The 23122-nt window shown below is 37.1% G+C and overlaps 1 protein-coding gene across 4 annotated transcripts in view; it reads right to left on the bottom strand.

Moving 5' to 3' along the window:
• ZDHHC14 (zinc finger DHHC-type palmitoyltransferase 14) overlaps positions 1 to 23122 on the bottom strand; it is a 108670-nt gene that overhangs the window by 25190 nt on the left and 60358 nt on the right. For all 4 annotated transcript variants that reach the window (XM_013178290.3, XM_013178287.3, XM_013178289.3 and 1 more), the window contains exon 3: positions 11117 to 11275. In XM_013178290.3, coding sequence (XP_013033744.1) covers positions 11117 to 11275 — 159 coding nt within the window. The remainder of the gene's footprint in view (positions 1 to 11116; positions 11276 to 23122) is intronic.

The following is a 23122-nucleotide window of genomic DNA, read 5'->3' as shown; positions in this document are numbered from 1 at the left end:
AGTTGCTGAACTTACTTAGGATAAGGCTTCAGAAACACTTTGATTTAGAGAGACTGCTAAGAATACCAAGAACTAAATACCTCCAATATCTAAGAGTCGGCAATTTATTCAGTGGAATACACTGTTATTTCCAAAATAAGTAGCCACTACATTTCAGTAGTGCTGATTTTTACATTTGTGCTTCTGAATGAGTCCTTATTGTCTGATAAACACTTTACTTCATTTAACAAGTACCTAACATAACACATGAGCAAATACTACCACAAAGAAAAATACAGTTATAGAGACTTCTAAAAGTATAATCCCAGGGTACTTTTGCACCCTAGTGCTTCAGGAAAAATAAAAAAAATCACGACATGTCTTTAGAAAATTAATTCCATACATTCACATTAATTCTCTTCTATGCTCACACACTAGGAATCAACGAATTCTACTGACATAAAGCTCAGTTTCTAGCTGTGAAACAATATTTAAATATATGTATGTGTTTGATAGATGCAGATAAATGCACACATACAAGCACACACCTATGCAAATACACACACCTATATGGAGGCGCATACACATAAACATATACTTAGTAATAGAGACGTATTTTGACTTACTCGCCCCTCCTCTCTATTTCTGTCTTCAAATTTTTTTGGTAAGCTGAAGGCTCTGATTGCTCAGTAAACACCTTGCTCAAATTGTGGAGTCAAGTAACTACCTAGTATATTTATAAAGCAGAAATGTACAGTAAAGGCTAGTTGAAAAAAAAACACTACAGTGCTAAATGTGAAACAAGTCTAACAAAGCAAGGGAAGTACTAGAGGATTTATGTGAGTTATGAATAAACCAGGCCTCATTTTTCCCAGACAGTCATAAAATACAAAGGGATGTGACATTTATGCTATAATGCCACAAAATAGTATCTTAAATAGCAAGGGATTAGAAAACAGCCAATCCTGGCAAAATGAGCAGACACATACTAAGCAGAAACTCCTAGCACTGTTGAGAAATATGAACTCTCTTAAGACTAGAGCTCTTTCTTCTTCCTTGCAGAAAGTACTATCTTAATAAGTATCAATGAAGAAATAAAGTATCATCAAGTTCCCCTCCAGAAGCCTGCAAACTGAACAAACAACAATTTGGAAAAGGAAGCTTTTGCCTTTGGTCTGGACAATGCAGGTAACAAAAATTAAGATTCACCTTCATTGAGAAATGAGAAAAATACCAATGCTGAGAGAAGCTGGGAATTCTGGCCCTTGTGAACCAAAAATGCTGGGCAAATACAAATGCAACTGATTCATGTTATGAAGAATCATGGACTGTTTGGAGGTGATGGTTGTGGTTTTGGTTTGAATTTATAAAGTATCCTGGCATAGTTGCTGTATTTATACACTTAATGCCAAACTTAATGTAAAAATGTTTACAGCAAATGAAAAAAATCAAAATACTGCTAATACAAGCTCTTGTTAATAGAAAGTATATTAGAACTTAATGAGGAAAAGAGCTACAAGGTCTGGAGTTTGTCTATGAAAGCATCTCAGGGACAAAGCAGCTTTGACAGATCATCATCATGCATTCAATTTTAAGCGAATAAGCCAGGTATCTGCTTCAGGATGTGGTATGGTGTTACAGCCATAACGACCTAATAGAGAACTACTGAGAAAGACAGCCCTGCTTCTCCTCTTCTAGAAATCCTGTGAACAACCTCTTGTCTGTGCGTTCTCCTTCCACAGACCAAGACTGGTGCATGTTTTACCTTGTGGGGGCCTGGTTCACAACGTCAGACTGTCTTAAAACTAGGGTTGATTTTCTGTTGCTTAGCTCCCCAAACCAGCTAATCCCAGTATCAGACAAACACCGAAGCTGACACAAGTGAAGAAGAAAGAACACACTGCCAGAGAAGGGATGACCCTTTCTGAGGCAGCTCAGTGTTAATTCAGCTCAGCTCTAACATCAGCCTTACTACTGGTTAACACTTGCCAGGACCGCAGGAGAAATTCAGTTTTAATGAACTTTTCAGAGTCTGAGAACAAAAGCAGATGTAAACAAAAAGACTGAAAAAATGTGTGACCAGTTTGTAAGGTGAAGGATCAATGAAAAAAGGAGACAGGTAAATGGAGACTAAAATTGCTGCTGTAAAGACCACAGAAAACCAAAGATGTAAGAAATCTCAAGAGATGTCAGCAAACCTCCAACAGTGACTTTATTTTACCAGTTTGTCCCAAGTGATCTAGCTTGGAATTTGGCTAACTACTTAGGCTAATCAGCACCTTCGTAACTAAAGCCCAAGTGTGAGGCCTCACAGGATAACTGAGCCAACCTAAAAGCTCAGTAGCAGTGAAAGAGGTGGTCCCGTGCTGCCCTTCCTGTCACCTCATCCCACTTCCTTCTTTCATTGTCTAAGCTGCTGCTGAGTCAGCTCAGTTCACCGAACTGGCAGGAAAGAAAAAAAGGAAATTATTCTGTTGGCTGCTCAGTGAGTAAAACTGGCTTACCAGCGGCTGTGTTAGTAAGGGCTGCCTGAATGGGCACAAAGGCGACAATCACATGAGGGGGAAAGAAGGAGGACGTTCAGATGGTGTTGCCCTAGAAGTGGTGAGCTGTCGGCAGGACCCAGCGGTCTCATTAAAACTCACCCAGTGATATATGGGATTGGGACCACATAGAAGAACACGCAAGTTACATCATGCTTTAGACACTTCTCTCACTTTTTAACTTCCCTGAAACATTTAGATCTGATAACTTGCTTAAGAAACATTAACTGCTGAATATCACAGATAAAACCAAAAATGATAACATCTCCCATTTTAATAAGCAATGGAGCGTTTGGGCCTTATAGACGCAGAGCATTTCCATTAGAAGCCACATGGAAGCTTGTTCCTTGATGCTCAGAAGCAGAGAGCCAAACCTCAGCTTTTCCACAGCACAGCATGGAGACTCCTTAAGTTCTTAAATGCTCAGCTTCCACTTTTCAATCCCTGAGCTCCAGGAAACCATGTACAAAATGACTCTAAAGCTTTCTTCCTTCTTTCAAAGCACTCAGTAAAAGCTTTCTAACTTACCAAGAACAAAAAAGTGTTTTTACACAGAAATTTTACAGGCCAGCCTAGTCCTTGCAGCTTTTGTTGTCTGGATGCATTGTGATTTCAGAAACGTTTATTATTATTTATGAACTGCTTCCTTTTGCCTTTGCTCGACTGGATCCCTGCACACCAACGTATGTTTTCTGAAGCTTAATGTGAAGGCAGGTCTAAGGAAGACAAAAGGCCTGCAGGTACAATTTGACATTAAATTGCAGATTCCAGTGAGCGCAAGTCAGAATTCACTTGGCAATTCCCCCATTTCATTCAATTAAAGCATTGCATAGCAAAGACACAAACCTAAGGCATTCACTTAATGTTTACTGTGCTTTGTTTAGCACATGAAAACATGCACCCTAGGATGGGGAAGAGTCAACAGCCCGCTATTCAAATTTTGTGACAGTCAAACTCACATTCCTACTCAAGTAACCAAGACAGCTCTAACTGAAATTACTTTTGATAGTAGCAGGACAAGATAGGACCACGAGATCCTTTGTTCTGGATGCACACTGAGCAATTATGTAGAGATACCAACACATCTGCACATATTTATTATAATGACAATTAAAGCTCTTTGTAGAACTATGATGTCATGATATGACCACATCTATTTATGCTTCTTGACTTAGTATTTTGTATGACAAAAGGGTATTTTCAGAATTTGGTTGCTCTTGAAATGCTAAGGAACACAAACGAGGGTTTTTTTTTAATTACAAAAAGTATTTTTCCTTCTAAGATACAGTAATTCAATCTCAACAGCCTGAATCATGTACACATACACAAAACCAAATATAACCATGGTATTAAAGCCTTTACAGTCAGTTTGACATAACTAATAAAAAGTCTTGTATCCATTCTTCATAGCTTATTCATAAAAAATATCCTTAGATCAGCTGTTTCGTTCCATTGACTTAGAAGTCCTTACTCATGAGAAAAATTTTTGTATTAAAAAGACTGATGGGACTTGCCATCAACTGGCAACAGCAATCAAAAACATGGATCAATTTGCATCACTTAATATACACAACATTCACCTGTGAGACTGTCATCCTCCTAACAATGCCTTTGCTGTTACTTCAAATGAAATTGGATTAGAAATTTATGTTGAAGTGAATAACAGAAGACTGATTGCAAGTTACATTCATATGCATGCTGATGTTATTTTAGAACATCTGTTAGGGACAATGCACAATAGATCCCTTAAACCACCAAGCTTTAGTACTTTTGTATTCTGATCCCCAACCAAAATACCCCAAGAAAACAAAATGGAACAGAGCGAACCTCCTGGCCTCAAGTTTACACTTGGGAAATATGCACCAAAGGTTTACTCCAAATTACTTTCTAGACCCTAAACTGATTTCTACAAAATGATACAAAGTGAAACAGCAATGTAACATTGGGGAAAATAGGCCTCCTTAATTAATGAAATAAATTAATAATGTGCATGGATATTTATACCAAAAAGTCATTCAGAGATGCAAATGCAAGGGATACTCAACACATTTTACTCCAACAACTGCATAAGCACTACCCCAGAAATCTAAGCTATTTGTGCGGATTTTTAAGAAAATCAGTTGCAATGTCAACTTTTTCCACTCTAATCAACTTCAATAGTGGCAGACTAATGTTACTCACAAAAAGAAAATAAACACGCTTAATTTTGTTAATAAAAAATAACGATTTATTAGGAAAACGTCCAAACATTGCCTTAGCATGCTCACAGTAATTAAATTCTACCGACACATAGCCCACTTCACTGTTACCTCCAATAATCAATGTTGACTAATTAACAATAAATCCTGTTGACTGCAAGCACACTAATGGTGACAATTTCAAAGCACCAGCAGTTCAGAATAAGAGTGCACAGTGAAGGACCTCACTGCTTAACCATCTTCTCCTTGTACACATACTTTTGTAAATATGCTAAGTTACACATAAATATAACACATTAGGAGCCATAAAATTGCCAGACACACACCCAAATCATGAAGGAGGAGAGCTCAAAAAAACCCAACTCATTCCTAAGGTAAGTGTGGTATCCATGCATCAACCTCTACAAAGTTCATGGCTTTATTCCTTTTTTATTCTACTGAAAAGCATTTTTTTTCTTTTATTCACTTCTACCGTTGCCTTGTACCTACCTTCTAATTCCTTAACCATCTTTCAAAATGTTATTGCACCAAATGTAAATATTGGTTATTTATTTCAGTTTCTAATAATATTCTTTTGCATTTTCTCCTAGTTATTTCTCTCTTTTTTTTCCCCTCTCAGAAATCTCTACTCTGACTTCTGAAATTTACAGCATCATTTACATACTCAGGGATTTTGATAATCTCTGCTCTTTTGTACCTATTCAGACCAACACCTTAGCTATAATATATTTCTCTGAAGTAACCTTAGACACCATTCCATGTTTTAAAGAGACTTTCTGCCCAGTGCTTTGGCCTAAACTTAAAAAATAAAAACAATCTCTCTGACACACATACCATGCTCCCTGAACTTCTAAAGTACATCTGGTATCTAGATGGCACAATCATAGACAAATAATATACAATGTCTGGAAATGCTGCTGTGTGCTCCATCTGGCAGCCTCTTCAGTGCCCCAAAAAGGTAGCACACCTTCAACAAGAAGAGACATAGCCATTTCTCACCTGTGAAAACTGGAGAGAAAACTAAAGGGGGAAAAAAAGGAAAAAAGGACATAGCAGCTAACCTTGTAGTTTTAACAGCTGAGCTAAAGAGTCACTTTTCAAGAGACCTGGAGCTAGGGCTTAACAGGTTCAAAAATCAGGCCCCTTAATGAAGTGAAAATGACACTCTTTTCATAGCAGTACTTCATAGCTTTATCTAAACCCAGAAAATGTAAGAAAAGAAATAGGCAAAGGTCGTGAAAAAGCTTTGACAGCAAAAAGAGAGATAATAAGGGAACGAAGGAAGTGTGCTACAGAATGGAATTAAACCCAAGCAAAATGAAGCCCTCACATCAAGTAAATGTACGTTGGTTATAAAGGACCAGGAATTCTTGGGCAAATTACTCTCAGATACAGTGTCAGTGTTATAAAAAAAAAAAACAAACAACAAAACCACAAAAACTTACAATGCCACCACCCCTCAGCCTGCTTTTGAAGAAACTAGTGTTTTCCGGGCTGGAAGATGGTGGTGTCTGGAATGATGTCTGGGAAGAGCTGCTCCCAGAACACACAGGTAATTCTATGTCTTGCATCGCGTGTTAGATGTTATGTACATTTTAATCAATAATTCCCCATTTGAAGAAAATACATTTACAACATTAGTGCTTAACCAGGGAACCTATTTTTTAGAACAGTGATTTTTATCCAGAATCTGCTGTTTGGCATACTGCTAAGTACATGACACACAGTATTTTCAAAACAATACATCGATGTAAACCAGCCAGGATCAGAAACAAGACTATGGCTACAACTGCCTAGTCAAAATGCTTTAGGGAAGTGATGATTTAACCAGAAAGAGGGTGTCTATTTGCTTCTAATATAGCGTATTTTCTGGTTTTGTTTTTTACACAGAAACCATTTGCTCTTGCTTACGTAATCCACTGCTTTGTCTTCCTTAACAGCTCATTGATTCTGATCACCAAACCCACTAAAATATCCTCAATGTCCTAGACAAACCTGTACTATATTTTACTAATTTTTAATCAAATACTCCTTCGTACGCTTAAGGACCTTAGTAATACAACTCACTTTTAGCTTTCCAATATTGGGTTAAAAAGGATAATTTCTTTACCATTGATGTATATCCTCATATACTCAAATATGGTTTTGATTATTAAAGGACCAGCAGTTTTACTATATTTTGACCTCAAGTATTTCTCCCTGCTCCCAAGGATCTAGCTTCTTTTTTTTCCCTGGCATGCTCCCCACTGTAATGTCTAGCTTCTAAGAGAAATCCAAGCTAACGAAAATCTGAAACAATATTTCCATTTCATCAACGCCCCCAGAAAGTAGCATATATAATTTTACAGTTGGATATAAAATAATTAATACTCTATGCTAACTATATAATATATGGTTAAAGGAATCAAAAGAGAAAAGAAACTAAGCTCAAAGTCTTAGATTTTCTAGACTCACCTATATCTTTAAGTCTTTACATAACACCCAATTTCTTCAACTGTAAGAACATAAAAACTGAAAAAGACAACCCAGATCCCTGCCAGCCTAATAAAATCTTGACACTTGTTTTCATGTTTAGGAACTTTAGAAAAGCAACCAAACTTACAGGTGAGAAGAATCCTACTTCCTACAAAAAACAGAACCATTGGTAGGATTGATGAAGAAGGCTACCTCAAATCCATCAAGAGCTACGGAAAACAAAGTGTTAACCCTCAAATGCTCAGGAAAGCCTATTTTGAAAATTTCTGAAAGCGTGAGAATATTCTGCAGGAAGTATCACTGCATGCTTGCCCTCTTCTTCTGTTCTTCCCTGGGGATCCACTCTGGCCATGGCAGGAAACAGGCTGCTGCACCAACTGAAACCTTTGGTCTAGCTTAGCATGCCATTCTCATGCTCATAATGGATCTCTGAAAAATCAAAGTGATTTCTTAGTAATCCTAATGAAAACATTTCAAAAAGAAGCCATCTTCAAAAATTTGAGCTTTCAATCCTCTCTGGAAAAAGTTACCTGCGTTGAAAGAAACACAGTGGGACCTGACAAGAGAAGCTATCTTTATCCATGAATCACCCACAAATTTATGACATACATTAAAAAAAAAAAGAATAAATAAATAAGGACAAATTCTATTTTAGGAATATAAATGGTAATTCTCTTCTAACATACTGGATTTTTGCCTTGGTCTAAGCCAGTTACTTTGCTCGATAGGCAAAACTGTGGCATGTGAATACAAAGAAAGCTTTAGACATCTGTTTTTTGGACTAAGTTGATTTACTGCTTGCTAATCATCAGTCACTGTTTTTGCTTAGTCATTCCATACTATATCTGGGGAAATAGTTTGGAAACAATCAACTGCCTCTTGTTCAGCTTTTATTATAAAAATAAAATTAAAGAAATCTAAAATTATTTATCACAAAAGAAAGTTGATGTTGAAATCACCAAAAATATAAAGAAAAAGTATTTTCAGAAGGAAACCTGACAATTGGATTTTTAATAGCATCAGATAAAGCATCAACATTCCGTTGTCAAAACTCAGCAATAACTAGCCCAGGCTGAGAAGTTGATTGCTGGGGTTATTCCTTTTTTTTTTTTCTCCTTTAGCTCTTGTATTTATATGTACATTATTTTAAATTTGCCTATAATTTTTAAGCAACATATTGTACACAGAAAGCCCTTGAGGGGCTAACTTCCAACTGCCATTCATAAAGGCAGTTAAAAAAAAGCAAGTCAGGAATACATCCAAGATGTTTGACTGAAGGGAACTGACCAAATTTTTGAAGGCATTACATACAAATGCAACAAACTGCACTTGTATGAAAATCCAGATTTCTCTGGATACTACTATGAAAACATTGTGAAGCTAAAGGAGTTTGAAATTGCTACTATATGTACCATTCTAATTAGGTAGTTTTAAAAAATACATTATTTTTGTGTAAATAAGCTACATGACCTTTTGTGTAAATAAGCTACATGGTTACATATAAAAATGAGTGGTAGGATGAAAATCAGAAACAGTGCCAAGAAGTAACAGATAGGCTTACTGAAAAGGTAGTACAACTAATAAGGGGGGAAAAAACATGAATTAGTTTTCGCAGGTACTCACATGTTAAAAACACTGCTAAGGATTCCTTACAGGAAAAAAGCATCAACAGAAAACACTGAATGAAAGAACCTTTCTGTCACACTGCATTAATTTGTCCAGTATCATAAAACACCTTTAGGGAAAGGTAGTAAGTTGGTTTTTTCTGCGTAATGAGTGCTGGTTTGAAGAAAGACTCCATTCCTTTATCACACACTCTCTGTAGTTAATTATTATGCAGCAAAAGCGTCAGGAACTAACAAGAAGGTAAAAAGGAATGCGTAAGCATATTGGTAGTGGGTTGCAAACATAAGTTACTCAAGTGCCTGTATATGTGTGAAGCAGGAGTGTTTTTGCACTGGTTTAATTAAGGAACTAGCAAATTATAGCGACAGAAGAATACTCACACCTATTGTAAGATATGTTAAACTAAAATTAAATAAAAGCATTATCATATAGACAATGCTGACTCTTAAGAATGGAAGCAAACCTCATAACATATGTTCTGAGTAACTGTACACTCTTGCATTGTTAGGTTTTCAAAGTATGTGAGCAATCCAATTCTCCTGACATCCATTTTTCATAGAAAATTGGTTACAAATACTTATAGATTTCACTTATTGCATTAAATACACATGAACATTTGTATGACAAATGCCTGCACCTAGACAGGAAACAAAGTACTACATAATATACCCTGAAAAGTCACAGTTTATCATAATTCCCATTATAAAAGCTGATGAGAAAAAAATGCGGGAAATTCATTCCAATAAATTAATTATTAAAAAAAAAGCTTTAAATCAAAATTGTGTAAGAACACATTGCAATCATCTCACCTATTTTATGAGTAGAAAAATCTAATCCTGTTGGATACAGTTATCACTTATATGAGTCACTTGGCTCAGCCTCTTCTCTGATATATATATATTCATACAAATTCACAGCTGTTGCTTCGATACAGATAAAATCAGAAGATAGAAACTGTTTTAAGTTGGTTTTCCCCCCCTCCATCACCAATTATTTCTTAGAGTAGACTACAAAATTTAATATCAAGAGGACATAATCAGATTGCACATAACCTGTAGAGAAAATCATCGTTTATTAAAATAGCCAAAACGTAATCTTAAAATAGGTATGCATGGGAGGGTTGCTCTTACTTACGATGGACTCTCTTGATGAGGACAATAGCATTTATTTACTGCACTGGCCAACAGCTGCATTTTCATGTTGTCAGCTTTTTTGAGCAATACCACCACACTATAATATCCAGGTTACACATTTGATATGATACTTTCCTGAAGAGGTGTCAGCTGCAATTCATAAACATCTCTCCTTGCCACATCCAACAGCTTTTACAACACTTAGAAAACTCTAACAGCAGCAACACCGAGGGAAGCATCTACAGATACCAACTGATGGCACCAGGCCAAAAGGCTACACTTCTTGCTCTCATGTAAGCGTACTCAGTCCATGAATATCATCTACATACGAAACTGTGATTCTTCCAGTGACTGCTTTATATCTAAAAATATCACTGCTGAATGCTGCAATTACATCTCTCAGCTGGAGACATCTTGCTACATTATTTTCTTGAATGCATAAGACACAGGCTCAACGGCGTGCTAATCAGCAGCACTAAACTCTAAATGGGATCTAATTAACTAGAAAACTACTCAGATTTGATTGGTGGTTCTTTTTTATTTTTATTTTTTTTTAATTTTTAAGTTTGCTTTTAAATCCAAGCATATCTTAATCACCTTGCCTGCCCTCCAAAGCAACAGTCATGAAAAAGACAGGATGGTCAGAGGGAAAAAAAAGCCCCTATCGTTACAAAATATCCTCAGGTCCTGACATCATCTATTTACTCTCTAAATATAGCATGCTTGTCCAGTAATTTCATATGGATTCTGACTTAAAAAATCCTAGACTTAAAACTGTTCAAAGGTAGGAATTACCTATGGTGTGTGTTCTGGTCAGAGTGCAACCCTAGCCATTTGAACTATGCCTTGCAGAGTTGGTCTTAAATTAAAGGGAAAAGCAGCTCCTTGTCTGCAATTTAGTTTGGGGAAGGAAACAATCCTGAGACTCATGCAAAACTCAGTTCCCTCTGCACTGGAATGTTCTCCTCCTCCTCTGCCTCCTCTCAAGCTCTTAACGTTTAACAGAGCTCGTAGGAAAAAGGATGAACACAGCAAGTGACCTCATGAGTAATCTTGTCACTAACTCAGATTTCTTCTTTTCTCTCTAATATCGAAAGTATTCAAAACACATAAGCAACTAAGTCGAACATATGCCATATCTTTTTTTTTTTTTTTTACTCACCTACGCAGTTATCACAAAGGCTGCAATGTGAGGCACGAGGTGGGCGGAAAATCTTGCAAGTAAAACAGTATTTTAGTTTCACTGTCTGTCCATTGATGATCACTTCTTTTGTTCTGGGAGGGGGGCGGTATCCTCCTGAACTGGAGCCATTTGCAATATCTAAACACGGAAATGCAACACATTAAGTTTTGCACACAAACTGTACTGTATACACATAATCATCCTTGATGGCAATCTATAGCAAGTCTCAAATTTATATGAACTCCATATTAATAGACTTAAACTACTTTTTTTTTTTCTTCTCATTCTCCTAAAATAACAACTTTTACAGATAGCAAAGAGATGATTACAAACAGCATCCACAACCAACTAATTTCAATTAAAGAGAAAAAAGGAAACACTCAAATCCAAGTCTCAAAAGCTGAAAGCTACCTAGACCACCAAACTTCTATGCTGTCATATCCCCTAGTAGTTCATGAAGAATACATTACAGACAATTACGGCTATTGGTACAGGATAGTTGAAAATAGATGTTTTTCCAAAAGACTTTATTTAGTTCGACCTTGAAAGGTAAGTTTGCTCCAAGGAAGACATTCATCTCTGAAAACGAGAGTGGACTGACCAGCAAGAAATTATTTACATTATTCACAATGGAGCACATTTATAGATCTTGCTTTTCTGAAATTTAAAATCTACCCCCCAATTTTACTTGTATACATTTTGAAGGTGTTTTTTTGTTTGTTTGTTTTTCCTCATAAAAATAGTTTCCAACCAGCTCATGTGGTAAAAGTGGTGGGGTTTGAGCTTTCTTTTTGATTTTAGGACATCGGCATTCGTTTTTCCAGTAACTAAAGGACTGATTAGGCTACATCACAGAAGTTCAGTTCTGTCCTTTAAATGCGCCCAAGCTGAGCTATGCTGTGCAAGGTGAACGTGTACAAACAGTACTTTTTTCTCCATATACCAGTTCTCGTACAATCACAGTCAAATAAGACCACAGAAGTGAGAAAACAATTTATTACTTTCAGACAGGAAGAACAGTAAAACCAATAGGAAAACAAAGACAATTATTTTCCAGTACGTGACTGAAACTGCATTGCAAAGTCAGGGTCACCTGCACAGCTGCTTTAACGTGTCCCAGCCTGCTGCTCACCCACTCGGTAAGCCCGCACCAATAGAAGTATCTGTGGGATGCCACTGCGAATCTGACCACTGAAACAACTGCACTTCAGAAAACTTTCTTGGAGGAGGTGGACGGAGGGAAGCAATAGCTGCACGTATGGGAACCAGGATACGAAGCATTCCTGAGGGGAAAGAAGTGGTGGGTACTGAAGAAACAGCTGCTGAGGTGCATGGATCCTGTTGGATCTGAACCAGTCCCTGCTCTGTCGCTGGGATGCTGAGCCAGGTCCTATGATCTGCACGTGGAGGCAGAGGTTGCTGTGTGGCTCCCCCAGCAATCAATAACACTGATTTTGACCTCGAGGCCAGTACTACTTGCTATAGTATTTATGATTTAACAAGTATTGCACTGTAAGCTACTAGTGTAGCTACATGTCGAAGCATATCTCTACAATAAAAGTTGTTTAATGTGCAATATGGACATTATCTTAAGTTTCCTAGCTTTTTCATACTTATGCTTCTTAAAAGAAACTTAGCTAAATGACTGATTTTAAAGCACTCTAAGCAGATACATGAATTTGATGAGGTCACTAGGAGTCATTTAATTTCTTCAGGTTACACTGAGAACCATTTTTTGCGTGCATACAATTTACACTGATTACACATTGGTTTGAGTTAAGTAACTTTTTGCTTTTGTTTTCTTATTCAGAACTAAGCTGAAAAGACATTCTTCTGAGGGTGTAGCATAAGTGCACTTATACCGTATAAAGCTTTGCAGAGACACAGGGAAAACAGGGAAGAATTTCTTATAATTGTGGAAAGAAAATCTTTCATATTTACAGAGAACATTTTTTCTCTGTAGAACAAGTTGTATGCTTTGTGAAATGGTGAAATAACTTGTAGGAGGAGTACTAGTCCACATGAGACAATATAATACTTTTTAGGGGAGAAAACTGTCAAAAGTCGTGGTTATGAAAATCCTCTGTTGCTGATTTTAGTTGCTATCACTGTAAAAGATAAATATGCTTCCATATGCTGTACCTTCAGTGATATAATCACAAGCAGGCTTGCAATACCTGTTATTCTTTACATAAGTCCACGGACCTTACAAAACACAGGGTAATGTCCATTTCTGACCATAAGGGTCAAGACAGACTACTAAGTCGTGAACACAAATGTAGGTCATTAGCCCTAATTAGCTTTTCATCCAAACATGTTTGTGACTACTAGTTCATTAATAAACTAATGTTTTCCATTTGATACTTATAGTCAAATTGAGGTATACAATTGCAGCTTTCAATACTGTTTAGAAATGCCAATGCAATGAATTTTGTGAAATAACACTAACATTATTTTTTTTTCTCTCAGAAAATGTTACTTGGAAATGACTTTCAAATCACAGTCTAGGTGAATTCACTTTTTCCCTCTCTTGAAACATTTATTCATAAAAAATCCACAGCAACTGAAAAAAACTTTCAGAAGTTCAGAAAGTCCCCTGTATTTACTTTATTTTAAAATGTGCTCTGGCAGAATCTCAAAGGCAACTTTCCTTTCCTCTGGTGCAAAAGGGAGACTACTGGCCAGCCTGTTACACTTACAATGCTGGTTTTCTAAGAGGATTTCCTTCCTAACCTGTGCCATGAAGTTCAAGTTCACAGAGACAGCCAATCCCTATGCTCCCTAACTGAGGCAAATTAATCTGAAAATCCAAGTGCAAAAGCTGATGCAAATTAAATTAATGAAAACAGTCTTGCTGATTTTCCATGGAGTCAGAATTTTCCCCACAATCCTAAATTGCACAATCAAACCTGAAAGACTCAGCCATTCTGTTTATTAACTTTTTTTTTTTTTTTTCTGGAAACAACAACAGGGCAAAGTCAAATGTGCTTGGATTTAATCAGATTTATCTATACTGCGTGTGCTAAACATGCCTTGTCGTCGTCTCATAATGATTTTCAGACTGCAATTAGCCTTCGGTTGGACTGCTCATACTTGTGTTCTAACACGGACAAATCTTTTAATATATGCAGTCCCTTTAATGCATACTGAGATTAACCTTCACAGAATTGCCTTCCCCAAATAAACCTCCATTTGACCACTGCTTTTTACATTTTTCTCTTCCAATCCACTACTGATGCAGTTAGGCAAGCTATTTTATAAAAAGGGTAAAATTCTCCCACTAATGGAATTGCCTTCCATCTTCCATGGTACTTTGCTGTGATAAATTTTATAGAACGTATCTAGCAGCATTAAATGTTCATGCACTAGATGGGGCCCCATCATTTTTATTTTAGGAAAAAAAAAACAAACCACAAAGGACACGATCCATATCCTTGTAGGACCAAGGTACCTGAATTGCTGCAAGAAACTTGCTTCGTGTATTTAGCGGAGAGACAGCAGTCCCGCAAGCTTCTCATATAACATTATAACATACTCCACGTAGTTCTCTCAAATTATAATACTGATTACTAATTGGAGGTGCAGTTTAGATGAGAGACGGGAGCTGGAATTTCGTATACATACAGGATCCTTCCACTCAAACATTTGCTATTTTGGTCAATTTTCCTACGACCTTAAGAACACACACACACACACTCTAGAAGGTATCTCCACATTTTCTTCATACAAACTTAACAAACCTTGCATGATATGGTCATTGGCGTCAACTTAAAAGTGACAATTTCAATCTTCAATCATTAGAAAAATCAGTACCTATGAATACTTGTAATGTTTCCTCCTGAGGAAAACAGAATGCAATGAAAAACCTTCATGTATGACCTACAACATCTGAAGAACAACAACAACAACAAAAAAATCTGCAAAAACATAAACTTCCTCTAAGAAATGTCTTCTCTGTGTTGAACCACTTAAATTTAAGCTACGTACTTAACAACTGGGGGTTCAAGAGGAAGAGTCATTTTATAAAGTGAAAAGAACTTAAATAACATTTGTCTGTTTCCAGACAGTAACCTCAGGGACTAACAATACTGGGAACCTGGCTTAGACAGCCACTAGCAGCTGCTAACTGCATTCTTCACATAACTCTTCATCTGATAGGCAACAAGAAACACTGACCAACTACTGCTCCCGACTTTAGATAAAAGACTTACTGCCTTGACTTTGGGAAACGCTACACGTTATTTTCTGAAGAGCTGCACTGCATCATCTTCTTTAGGCCTAGAATTTTCTGTGAAACGTATTCTCACTCCCAGAAGTAAATGTAATCTTCAGTGATTGATTTGCTGGGGGAAAGAAGCCTTGAGTGCAAGAGCTTTCTGAAAGACTTACTTGATGCACGGTGTAGTTTTATTAGATTTATTTTATGAATGTTATTTAAAACATGCAATATCAGGTATGACAGTTAGGCTGGTATCCCATCTTGGGAAAAGGGGGAAAACATAAGCAAGTTGCACTCGTAAGCAGTATTTCTTTAGGCTATTGTGCAATTCTCTGAAATGCCTATGTTGTGGTGGCCACACAGATTTAATTTTATGAGGCTCTAAGGAAATCAGACAGTGCATTTCAAAACAAATGAAAGACAGGAGGGGGAACTGTGGATAAGTCTCAAATGCAGTCCTAAGCATCAATGAAATTAGAGAGACAAAACAAAAAGAACCCTCAGAGATGGCATGCTGATGTAGCTAACATATTGAGTTTGGGGCTTTTGGAAGGACAAGAAAGAAAGTGAGCAGAAACTGAACTGCTTGTACAGAATAAATGGTGAGGATACACATAAGTTAGACAGTTACCCTGAAGAAAATTCCAAAGTATTTCTTCATTATATATGGGCCTTTTTAAGGCTGGAAGGAAAAATTAAAGTGGCCATTTTTTTATTTATCTACATCACTCATCAAATGCAAATACATACAAATATTGTAGAATTGTTAAATCTTATATACATCAAATGAACAAATGATTTCCCATCTTGAAAACCTATTCTGATGGGTTTGGTTATTCTTTTACACCTTCATATTTAGAAGTATATTATCCTAGAAACATTTTTTTTTCAAATTTTGAAGACTACTCCACACTAAATGAACCGCAAGAGACAAAAATTATAACTGCAAAGAGGTTATGAAATTCCAAGTGATAAAGATTTGTGAAATTCAGTGTTGATAATGCAATGTAATGCACACAGGACTAAACAAGCCTATTTATTATGCTATAAATGGCCCTGCAAAACAGTCGCGGAACCTTCCAAAATGTATCTTGGAATTACTGTGGCCATTACAACAGAAAGGCAGCTCAATACTCAAGTATGGTTAAAAAGCAATGAAAGGTAGAAAATATGATGGGCTGGTGCTATACTAATGCACAATGCTTCTTTATACTGAAGACTTACAGAATCCTGCTGCCTGCATCTTAAAATGATATAGAAGCAATTGAACTAAAACAGAGAAAAAATGGAAAAGAAGATCAAATGTGTGGAACAGCTTTCATACCAGAGAAGATTACACAAATAATGCATTCTGAGGCTTGAGAAGAGATGACTGATTGAACATGTAAAATAGAAAAAGAAAAAGCACAGGAGCAACCGTTCAATGTCAGGAAAAGAATTACTTGGTGTCAAATGAAATAATCAGGCAGCACTTAAAACGAAGCAGCAGTACTTCTTGTCTAACTTGCAAACTCAAAATCTAAATAGCATTCCAAGTTTCATCAGCTTCAGAAAAAAGAAAGACAAATTAATAAAGAACAAAACCTTATAAAAATATATATATATATACAACCCTTAACTTTAGACGTCCCTAAGGACTTCTGTAGGTTATGGGGAGCATTGAGGGTACAGCAGAGCTCCTCGATTCTTTCTGTGTGTTACTTGTCACTATCACAGATCAGACATCAGGCTATAGATGGACTACTGATCTGGTCATGTAGGGCTGCTCCTGTTTTCATGCTCCCATAGAAACATCAGCCCTTCTCAACACAGTATGTTACAGGACCACAGAACCCACATACACACCATGAAAAAAATGCAACTATTTTTTTTCCAGGGCAACGCCAAGAAAGTTTTTTCATGAAAATTATAATTAAGTAAAAATACTACATCAACAAGTTTAGTTTCTCATTTGGAAAAAAAATATTAATAGGTCCTGCTGCATTTGACTAAGATTATTGTACTTTAACAGTAAATAACTCTACATTATCTCCAGTGATTTTGCATTATACAAGCCTCATGCATCTAGTTGCTTTTGTTCTATATCATGAGAAAAACATACATTGTTTTAAGACCTATGCTCCTTTCCTCTCCTAGGCCAAACACATACAAACATATTCTTAAAATATTTCCTTATAGGTCATGTTTTCTTTGTTTCTCTTTCTTGCTGCCTTCCCCTTGAGCTTCACATATGGTGTCAAAAAACTCACAGTGAACAGAGCCCTCATAATGACTAGGTAGTGCAGAATCATACCTCTCCTGGTTTATGTATGATTATTCTTCTATTACATCACCAAGTGATTTTCCCTTTTTATCATGGTATCACAATCTGTGGATAAAACTCAAGTCCCCTTTTATTCTACCATTCACTAGCTAGAATCCTTTTTGTTAGTATTTGATTTACATTTCTAATCATACATTCTCTACTTGTTCATTACATTTGCTAAGACTATTTAGAGTATAAAAAATAAATAAATCAATCAGAACACTTGCAAATTCCCCCAACCCAGCACCATCTTCAGAGTCAAGCATATTCCCTTTTTCTTGAGGCCATAATCAGCCTCTGCAAGATCATACTTTATCACTTACTGTTTGCCACTGAGAGTATATTTTTGGAAAGCTGCTCACTGGCTTTGTTGTAACTTCATCTACACCTTATTTCCAAAATCTGCATGGAAAAAATCCTATGCAGGACCATATCAAGAGCTCTGTTACAGTCAAAATTTAGCTTATCTGCTTCTTCTTTTCCGCTAAGACAGTTACTCCCTCAACGAAGGGCACTGTTTCAGTTATAACTGACTTTTCTTGAAACACTATGCTGCTCATTTCAAGCCTTAAATGGCCACAACCCTGCTGCAGCCCCAATTCTTAGAATTTTATTATTTCACAGTTTACCCCAAGTCTTTCCAGAGACAAAATAGTTTCCAGAAATATAACAGATTTCCATATAGTAGAATAGCTAATAGACAGATATACATATAGCATAGTAGAATTTTTGTTTTGTTTTGTTTTACCCTCTGAACTACTACTTTTCCTCACTGACCTACATTTCCTATCAGCAGGCAAGAACCGTGCAGTTTCTCTCCTGAGATCAAAGCAGCGTTGAATACTTCAGATTCCCCTCTGGTTATCTCTCATTTCCAAATTACATAGCATGCATTCAGCTTCTTTCTTCCTCTAACAGAGCCCATCCTGTCATCTTCAAATGTTCCTAGCTAGTTTTAACTAACATTTCTTTCCCCACTTTTGCCTTTCTGACACTTTTACTACACGCTTGTGCTACCTCTTTTGAGTCATCTTTGAAATTGTCTCCATTTCCGATACAAGTACTTTTTTTGACTGAACTCTTCATGCAACAGTAATACAGCCAGAATGGCCTCTTACTACTCTTCCCAACCTACCTCTATATGAGCATAGTTTGAATTTAAAATAATTAAATTAATATATTTAAAATAATATATCAATATAATAGTTATGGAAACATTTTTCAGTAACAGAGTTCTCTTTCACTTTGGGGATATTCCTAATTTTTATGCAATTCCCTTCACAGAAGGATTTGTCGAAATTACCAAGCTTACTCCTCTCTATAAGAATTGTCATAAGCCCCCACGTCTGGGAACTTGAGCCCCCGACTCCACGCTTGCTGACAACGTAGTTCCTCATTTCAAGACTCCATTGGCCCTTTTTGGAAGACCACAAGTTTTGCTACTAAAGAAAAGCCAGTATTTTCGATTAGCTCAGTGGTCTGTGCCTGTGAAGCAAGTTTTGTGCTACAATAATTTTTAAAGCAATTTTAAATGCAAGTTCTGAAACACCCCCGCATGGAAACATCTTGAGTCCCCTAATCAACTTTTTAATATTATCTTGGATGCTAGGAAAAAAATCACCAAATTTATACTTTTCATTTTGCATATCTAAATCTCTGTATCTGACAGTCACTTTCTGTGAGGCAAAAATTATTATTGTCAGCCGCTTATTTGAAATAATGTGTTTCCTGACATAGATGAATGTGTCTTTGAACACAGGGGAAATAAACAATTATCTGAACAGGAACTGCTGCCTGTATTTTGGATTAAAGCTGGGACCTTATTCTAGGAAAAAGATTCCATGAGAGAGCTTGACGAAACTAGACAGCAACACTGATTAGGAAAAGGTATCAAATGAATAGTTCACTATATTCTTCTTTATTTTTAAACATTTAACAACAGCAAAAAAAAAGACTTATTAAGTTTTTGTAGTCTAAGGTATGTATTTTATTGTGAGGTTTGCAGATGCTTCAGTTAGATGATTCAACCCCTGCAGAAATTCAGATGAACAGTGAACACGTTAATAGCACTATCATAGAGACTTTGAAGAAAGGAGCTGAAACCTGGCACAAGCTGCAGCCTTTGAGCTTAGCACACAACGTTTTTCTGTACAAATCTTGGCAGAAGGGGCACAAGGAGGGTCATAATTCATACATCTGCAGCAGCAGCTTGTTACAAGCTACAAACTTTCATATTTCTTTACTGTAGAGCTCAGACTAACTCCTTTTATGAGTACTCCACCACTCCAGAGAAGCCAAGGATGCCACATTCGATGAGAAGTGGGTTCACTGGAGACTGCTGCCATCGAGCACCTGGGGCAAGGAACCTGGCTCTGCTTCCCACTACCTCAACACGAAAGAGGAGGCACCTGCCCAGTCCAGAAAAAGGAAAGGCTTCAAGGAAGCTCCATCATGGTATCACAAGGTGAGCAGAAAGCAGAGTGGAAGGAAGAAAGGAAGTATCAGAAAAAGAAGAAAGAATGATGGACAGCAAATGATGTAACCAAGTAGGAGCCAGTTAAGAGTCATGGAAGCAGGGCTGAGCAGAAACACAGGAAAGAGAGGAGAACTCAGGGCGTGTGTACCTATTAGATACAACAGGAATAAGAGGCAGAAGAGAGATACAAAAGGGGCTCAGCACCAGAAAGCACAGGATGCTCCACAAACAGGAAGCAAAACCCACTGGTAAAGCACGTCCTCAGCCTACCCTACCCTCGAGGCATAGATCGTGCCATGAAGGAATCGCTTATCAGTTATTTTAATAGCCCTGCGGACTCAAGGAAATTACAGAAAAAAAGAAAAATTACTAATAAACATTGTTTATAAATCAAGTACTCTCCAACTGATATTAAGGTAAGTCGGCTGGAGATCATCTGTCCAACCTGAATTTGAACCCATCAAGAATATCTTTCGTAAATATAATAATTAATTTCATGACATTGTTTTGGATTTCTATTTTTTACTAAAGCCTGTTAGAACCAGCCACCACTGCTCTCCAACATACATGTCCAATCCAGCCCGGAAATACTCACTCTTCCCTTTTCATTTTGACAAACACATATATAAAAACCACTAAAACACCGTGCTGAGACAGACGAGCAAGTTGCTGCAGGTTGCAAGCCTCCCCAGTTCAGCCCCACAGTCCCTACCAGTCCGTGCAGGTGTTCTTTGCCAACACTGGGAATTAGCACAGCAGCCCCCACCCAGCAGCTGACACCTGCTGGTGAAAGCCAGGAGCAAAGGTCTGGAAGTAAAAGGCCCTTACAGACATACTACAGACATTTCCGAACAACCAGGAAATACATGTATGTGTATGACGTGGGTTTTTTTTTTTTTTTTTAGGTTCAAGCAAGTTAAAACAGTTTTTAAAAGTTTTAAGCTTTTAAATTTTAAACGTGCTGTTGTGACTGGAGGCAGCTAACGTGCCTTACTGTAGTGTGGCATCCATGTTAAGTTCACACAGAAGCTTTTTCAATGAATAACAGGAATCAACATTTTTATAGCGAATTTCTGAAACCGTTAAAGTTGTCAGCAGCACAGGAAACAATTTAGGATGGGAAGGTGCCAGCCCTCTAAACTAGAGGAATGCTAAGAAGCTCCTTCCCTCACTGCCCTCCAGAATAAAAGAAAGTCATAAATTAAACTTTTATAATTATCTGGGAAACAATCCCAGTCCTGTGTCTGGGGGAACTCCGTAAACAGAGACCAGTGAAAGTATGTGAATAAAGCCCAAAGGAAACAAAAGCTATCAATAGCTAGAAACACTGTTGTAAGGAACCAAATTTAAATCAAACCCTGAAGCAATGGAGATCTCCAGGAATCTTCGAGTCTGAATAATGCCTGGAGCAGCAGCAACCAGCTCCTTTATGTGCCTGTGTGATAGAAGAGCTAGGGTTTTTTTTGCACAGGATCTGAACAGAAAATCCTGGGTGTGGTCACCGCTTTCCTTCATCTGGAGCAGAGGGACACCAACTCTTCCAGCAAGCCAAAGCACTTCTTGGAACAACCTGTGGTAACTTGTTTCTGTGTCAAGGCTCTCACAACAAGAAGCGCATTGTTACAGCGCTGCCTTCTGCCTTATCTGTCGAGGGTTTTATTATTCAAAGAACATTTATCTCCTCCTTTTGGATTCTTTTTTTTGCATCTTTATAACCACTGGATTATGAAAACAATGCATCTAAGACACTTCCTGTGCCAACTAGCAAGCATTCAAAATACCTTATCCTTCAAATGGGGACAAGAACACACCCAGTTGGTATTCATAAGCCTGTTTATATTTCTGCCGCTCTGTAAGAGCAGAGAATTAAATTGCACATCATAAAAACCCTAAAGTGACTATTACAACACAGCCGTTTCAAAACCATAGATTCAATTAAGTATTACATATATGAATACTGGATATAAAACCTGAAGAATTCATTTGCTGTGCTTCAATTGGGGCAATCCTTTAATAAAAGCGTATTTAAAACATGAGCTCTAGAATGCTCCTGCATTTCACCAAGTAGCTGGATATAGTAGTGAAAAATACCTGTCACAGCTAGATAGCTAAATGCTAATAGCTACACTTCAACAACTTGCTTGCAATCTCTTTTAACAGACCACTATCATTATTACCTTTATATGTAATTACCGAAAAGGTGCATTTCCATTAGAAAGCCTGGCTGCTTTACATAAAACGAACAGGCTATATAAGTTTTTGTTCAGAACAATTTTTTTCCTCATCTGCACCATCATTATTATTTCTGGTAGATAATCAGAGAGTAAATTTCGGGAGCACCTTCATTAATGGATTTTAATTTCATTTTCCTTAACTGTCTCAAGAAATTCAAAGAAAGACACAGAAATGGAAAAGCACCTACAGAAATGACAGGGAACATAGGGCAGTGCCTAAATAGATACTACTGTTCTTTCCAGATTTTCTTACTCTCCACTCTATTCCTCTCAAATGAAGGTGTGAAAACCTGTTGTCTGGGAAAATTTTACTTCATTAGTTTTGAAACAGTTTAAAGAATTACAGCTATGATTTTCTACAGCTGAACTCTCAGTCATCAGTGTAGGTGGCCCAATTCAAATCACCAAATCTGCCTTTCTCTTCTAAACTGAGGACCATTTTATTTTACACAGCATACTTTTCTCAGAAGGGTAAGCAACAGAAGGGTTATTCTTACTTTAACCAGAGTTAAGATAACTTCCCTCACCAAATACATTTTTCTTCACATAAAATTATGCTCCAACTTTTCCTTACAACGACCTCACATTAGAGTAGGCACAAATTCTTCTCCATCTGGCTAGATGTCACCTTCTTCCTGTCATGGCAATGTCAGCTGGCTCTGGGTTCTGCACAATTACTCCAAGCAATGAATAAAAACAATACAGATTGTCTTACTGAAATATGAATGCCAACAAAACACTGTTTTTAAAA

The sequence above is a fragment of the Anser cygnoides genome, chromosome 3 (assembly GCF_040182565.1).
Source record: "Anser cygnoides isolate HZ-2024a breed goose chromosome 3, Taihu_goose_T2T_genome, whole genome shotgun sequence".
Taxonomy (NCBI): domain Eukaryota; kingdom Metazoa; phylum Chordata; class Aves; order Anseriformes; family Anatidae; genus Anser; species Anser cygnoides.
The sequence above is the reverse complement of the archived record's forward strand: the minus strand, read 5'-3'. Positions and strand labels throughout refer to the sequence as shown.